The sequence below is a fragment of the Eutrigla gurnardus genome (genome assembly GCF_963514095.1).
Source record: "Eutrigla gurnardus genome assembly, chromosome: 7".
Lineage (NCBI taxonomy): Eukaryota > Metazoa > Chordata > Actinopteri > Perciformes > Triglidae > Eutrigla > Eutrigla gurnardus.
In genome coordinates this window covers 11,770,135-11,775,919 of record NC_139921.1, presented here as the reverse complement: position 1 = coordinate 11,775,919, position 5,785 = coordinate 11,770,135, and the positions used below count along the sequence as shown (strand labels likewise).

Genomic DNA, 5,785 nt, shown 5'->3' with positions numbered 1-5,785 from the left:
ACTGTGATGTTGTTTGCATGAATGTACATTTTACCTTTGTGGCAAAGCCTGATTAAAAGTAATTGTTGAAGCAAATTGTTTTGTGTATCTTTGAATGAAGATGAAATGAAGTTATATCTTTGAATGAAGATGAAATGAAGTTAACACCTTTCAGAAAAATGTCGCCTGGGGGAAAACTCCCCCTGCTACCCTGATTTGCATTTGTATAGCTCACAGCATTTTCATTTACATGTTAAAGCCTCCCCTAGGATTACGGGGAGGGGGGGCATGGGGGGACAACTGCCAAGCAAGGCCCACGTCAATTCCCGGCAATTTACGTCAGTTTTCGGTGTTTCCTGCAAATTGCCGTTTGCAGTGGTAAACCTGAACTTCCAAGGGAATTTACAGGGCCGCTAACTGACGAAAATCCCACTTTTCATGCAGTGTTTCTCCGAGCGTATGGGGTGATTGATGCATGGAGATATAGAAATCCGGTTTCTAGACAGTATTCTTTTTTCTCTCCAGCACATAATTCATATTCCAGGATAGACTATTTACTGGACAAGAAACTCCTCCCCATGTTGAGGTCTAGTGAATATGATGGCATCGTTATCTCTGACCATAGCCCAGTAACAATGGAACTTTGCTTTCCAGATAACGAGTCTCCACAACGCACCTGGAGACTTAACCCACGTCTTTTTTCTGATGAAGATTTTGTTAACTTCCTATCCGCCCAAATTTACTTCTATCTAGAAACAAATCAATCACCAGAAACGAGGCGCCATTGTAACAACAACAATGGCGCCTCGCAGGAGAGTCATATGTGTGGACTGACACACATATGACACTATCACACACTATCTCCCTCTCACAGAATCTATTCAAAGAGAGTCCTCACAAGGCTTGCAACTGGGGCTGGGGAGCTAAAATCCTTGAAAAAGAACTGTTTTGCACAGCTTCTTGCGTGTGCTGGCACTCTGTAACTCCAGGGTAGTTAATTTTGCGATGTGGTGCAGCCTTACTTTGTGAAATACAGACACCACAAATGACACAAGCATGAAATGATGGTTCTCAATTCCAAATTGGGTTTCTGCTATGTGCTCCCTGAGTAGGAACACATCCTCTGAACCAATCTCTGCCCGAACGAAATGGTTGACAAAGGACACACTGACAACTTGTGTTTGTGAGTTTTGGCGAATCACACGCTCTGCTGCTCTGACTACCTTCACTGTTCCCTCTGAGGGGATCATCAGCCCACCACGAGTAGGAGAGGTGGGCAATGCATAGGAGTGGTCCTAGTAGAAAGAAGGATGAAAATATTTTCAGTGATGTTTATATCATACCACTCACAGGTGTTTGGTGCATAGCACTGCATATGTGCAGGCACACATTCTATATTTCATACCCGTAATATCACTGCCAGCACCATGAGTATGAGAAACAGAGAAAGGGTGCGTGTATGTGTTCATCTGTGTATTTATTTATTTATAACATATAAAAAGTGTGGTATGCGAGTATGTCTGAGAAGAGTTGCAGAAAGCAAGGGAGAGATTTTGATATGACCAGAGCCATGATGCTCACAGCTGTATGAAACATCAAATAGCCCACAAATACTCACATCATTGGGCTGAGGTTCACTTTCAGGGAAATGCTGAGAAAGGTCCACTGGTAGGCTCTCTTCAGCTTTCCTTGAAGTTTGTGTGTTCCTTGTCACTACATGCTAAAATATAAGAAACGTAATACTTAAAAACAACTTAATCAAAAACACTTGAAAAGGTTTTAGTATCCCACAGTGTATTGTAATACACAATACATCACTATACTAAGTACTACAACACTTAGCAAAGTGTGATATTAACTTTTGTTTTACATATGATTCATAGACATCTCTGTTAGCATGTAGAGTAAACATACACCTACTCTGAGAAGATGAGATGGGAAGTTGAAGACAGACGGGGTCGCACCATCTCTAAGCCTGACAATCTGACCCGTCCTGTCAAAATCATCAGGCTTGAAGTGCTCACTACAGAGCTTTGACGACTCGGTCGCAACAAAATCCTCCCGTTTAATAGCAACTTCCCATTGCCTCCTCAAGCCTGTATCACTGGGAAACCTTCAAAATGTGAAGAAAAAACAAAACAGCAAGAGACAATGAGAGAGAGTACCAGTTCCTGCTGTAACAACGTTACACGTCAGTGACGTTAGTTACGATGACAAAATGTTATAAATGGTAAAATAACCAAAATTATTGTTCAATCTTACTTGTGAAAGGTAATCCCACGCGATCTGGTATCAATACTACGCCGGTTATTGCAACCGAAGGCTGCACAAAATACCGGCATAGTTGCTCGCTCTCCGTTGACTCCGATTGACTCTGGTGCTAGCCTGGAGTGAGGAGACCCATCCAATATGGCGGCGACGCTGGGTTACGTTCCAGCACGCTATGCGGCGTCTATGTATATATGTCTATGGGTCGCACCCCATTACTGATAACTTTGTTTGAACATCCTATAGTAGCACATTCCTTATCACCACTTGTATCTCACTTTATCAACTATAATACATATGTATTGTATACATTATAATAATGCATATTCAAACATATTTGAATTATAATTAATGCTTCGGACTAACAATTGGCTTAGTTTTCATGCCACTTTAAACTGAATCTCATTGCCTGCAGCGTGAGATGTCACCATAACCACAATAAACATTGAAAAACACACAGGGACATAGACACACAGAGACCTACAGACACAGAGACACACAATCTGGCCGGCCTCCGGAAAAATACCTCTTTCAAAACATTTGTTCAACTTAATTTCATCACAGCTCCTCATAACAAGCCCTGATGTTTTAAATAGAAGTGATATTTTTATTTTTGATAGTTCATGTTGGTAAAAGGAGATTCCATTATTTTATTATTTATTTTATATAACAGTGGACACTTAAATGCACATTCAGTCATACTGAATACAATAATGACATCATACAACATGACTATTCTATGTCAGTGGGTCATATGCATGTAATGTTGATAAATGCCAGTCATGCCACTGTTCCATTATTGGCTGCTGAGATTTAGTCGCTTGGAAAAAATGTTAGTTCTACATGGTTGTTATTGCAAATGATCAGACGTTTTACTAAATGCACCTTGAAGCATTTAGTAAAACTTCCCCCCCCCCCGAACACACACACACGCCCCTCCCCTCTGTGCTCCTTAATCCCCCCTCCGAGCTCGTATCGTTCTCCCGTCGGAGCCTCCCACCTCCCTCTTATTTTACGAAAATAGTTCACCTATGTTGGGGATGTAGCAGGAGCAGATTTGGTTATCAACAGATAATTGTTAATGTCAATATGATTATCGACATTAATAATTATATTTAATATATTATTATGATATAATCATGAATATATGGGGCACCACCCTGGGATCAGGGAATAGACAACCTAAAAGTATATTCAGTCTCAATATAAAGGTTTTATACTCACATGCCAATCATCGTGATCATTGACATCGAAGTATAAAAACAATCAAACAATTAAAAAGGCGTGAGATTCGAGCACTAGCCTTCACAACCTGCTGTTACCCAGTGACATATACACAACAAGCACGAGAGACTGTTAGTTATAATATAATAAGATTTATTAAAATAATAAAGTAATAATGATCACAATCAATAACACTGCAATTAACAAAGCCTTATTATCTAACTACCGTAGATGACCAAATAATCGCCCGCGTGCAAATACGCGCCTGTGCTCTAATAGCCGCCGGGGTCCGACCTCATTTTGCATAATAAACGCCGGTTCAATTAAACGCCCGGGCGATTAAGTGTTTACCATAGTCTTGCACAGAAAACAAAAGGTTTTTTTTAACAGCACTTCACCGGCTCTCACCTCTTCTGTCAGTCAGCCCCTCCTCTCGCGCTCTCTCTCTCTCTCGCATGCAGGCGCGCGCACACACACACACACACACACACACACACAGACACAGACACACAAACACAGGCGCGCTAGACTGAGGGATATAGGGATATAGATAAATGCGCTAATGTACAGTGTTGAAACTACCGCGATCGACCCCCCCTTCCGTTATCATTCATAACACTGCTCTGATCAGCTCCCTGTGTCGCGGTAACACAGACAAACTGTCTTTGTATTTATTGTCTGATGTCAATAAAGATGCGTCGGGGGGAAAAAGTAGTTTTGTTCCAGTGGTGCTATGGTGCTATGGTGAGCTCCTTGTTCTTTGCATGATGGTCTGGTGCTGCTCATTGCAAAAATAAATTGTAGCCTGTTGCAAATACGCGCCTGGTTCTTATAAACGCCTGGGCTCCAAGTCGATTTAGCATATTAAACGCCCGGGCTACTAAATGGTCATCTACGGTACCTAAATACACACAAAGCTAAGCTAAACAAAGGAAGAGACACGCGTTCAGGCAAACAAAGAATCCTCACAGCTGTCTCTCAGGGACCCCCTCGGGTCCTTGTGGTTGTCAGCCAATAGGAGATTTAGTGTGACGTCACACTTCGCACCTCGGTGAGAAGTAAAGCCAAAATGGCGGGTTGTAGTTCTTTATCCCCTTTGTCCCTTTGTCCTGACCGCATGTGAAGGCTTCTGGGCCTCTGTGTAGGCCGCATTGTGTAGTCCTTCAGTGAGGTCCCTACACCGAAATGTTTCTGAAAACATTTTATGCGAGAAATAAGCAAGACGTTGCCCCGTCTCTCGAAACTCGCCGCAACGCGATGGCATTGCACGGATTCTTACATAGACAATGAATGGGAATGATTGATTGATTTTATTTGACCATTCTTGATATAAAAATATGAACCAGCAACCTGTGCCATACATTATATAAATTACAAATAGTCAGGGATGACACAATAAAGCCCTTAGTCTTAATTCCATTGTGGTCCCCTCCGGGTAAAGGTATGAACTAGCGTATATTACGGCCATGAATGGTGAAACATTTTTGAAGCGCCCCCAAACGCAGCACTGCCGCTGCCTCCTCCCTCAACCTATGGTAAAGCGTCTTTACAACACGTGATTCAGTGGTGGAAGCCGCCTGCAGTTGAGTGTTTGGAAAGAGAGAAGGTACGTGTCCACAGGCAGCGGTGTTTCCCCGCATCCCATTCATTGCGACTTGCCGCCTCGGGAACGCTCGCGAACGCTCATGAAAATCTTCTAAACTAAATGTTGTCGATCTAAAATAAAGACAGATTCAGCAACTGCATAGCTTGTTTCTCGCTTAAAATGTTTTCAGAAACACCTTTCGGTGAACTATTTTCGTAAAATAAGAGAAAGTTTCCAAACGAGCCGCCATGTTGGTCTGCGTGAACTCCGGAGCAGACAGGACAGCAGTGAAAGCGATCGTCCAATCAGGTGCAGCCATGAAGTGTGCGCGTGATTGTATGAAGGAGAGCGCCTGTCAATCATCCTCAGTGGCAGCCCACCAAGCGTGCAATACTGGGAAGCGGCGCGTCCACTCGCGTTTAAAATCGCCTCCATGTTTCAGATAACAGTATTGGTTGCCTTAAAAGTATACATTTTGTATTTGTAGTTTGGGAAAAAATCTGGACTAAATTCACTTAATTCTAGTACTGACTGTACTGTAGGATTTTTTCCCCTCCAATGTTTACATTGTACACTTTAAGCATTTCCCTTTCAATAAAGTACCTTCTAATTCTGATCAGTCCAGTAAAGTTTTTAGAGAAAATAACACTACATCAACATTACCTACATGATAACTGCTTTTGATAACCATTGTTCAAACCACTACAATACTTTCTGCCCTGCAGGCTA

General features: G+C 42.2%; 1 protein-coding gene across 1 annotated transcript; it reads right to left on the bottom strand.

Moving 5' to 3' along the window:
• Positions 1-1,072: 1,072 nt before the first annotated feature.
• Positions 1,073-2,422, bottom strand: LOC311015836 (THAP domain-containing protein 6-like; the record flags this gene model as incomplete). Its single annotated transcript, XM_084013277.1, has 5 exons — positions 2,242-2,422; positions 1,890-2,092; positions 1,598-1,692; positions 1,203-1,274; positions 1,073-1,114 (listed from the first exon to the last, which is right to left on the bottom strand). The coding sequence occupies exons 1-5, from the start codon at positions 2,319-2,321 to the stop codon at positions 1,073-1,075; spliced, it is 492 nt and encodes a 163-aa protein (XP_083869403.1). The 5' UTR covers positions 2,322-2,422.
• Between the last annotated feature and the right edge of the window lie 3,363 nt (positions 2,423-5,785).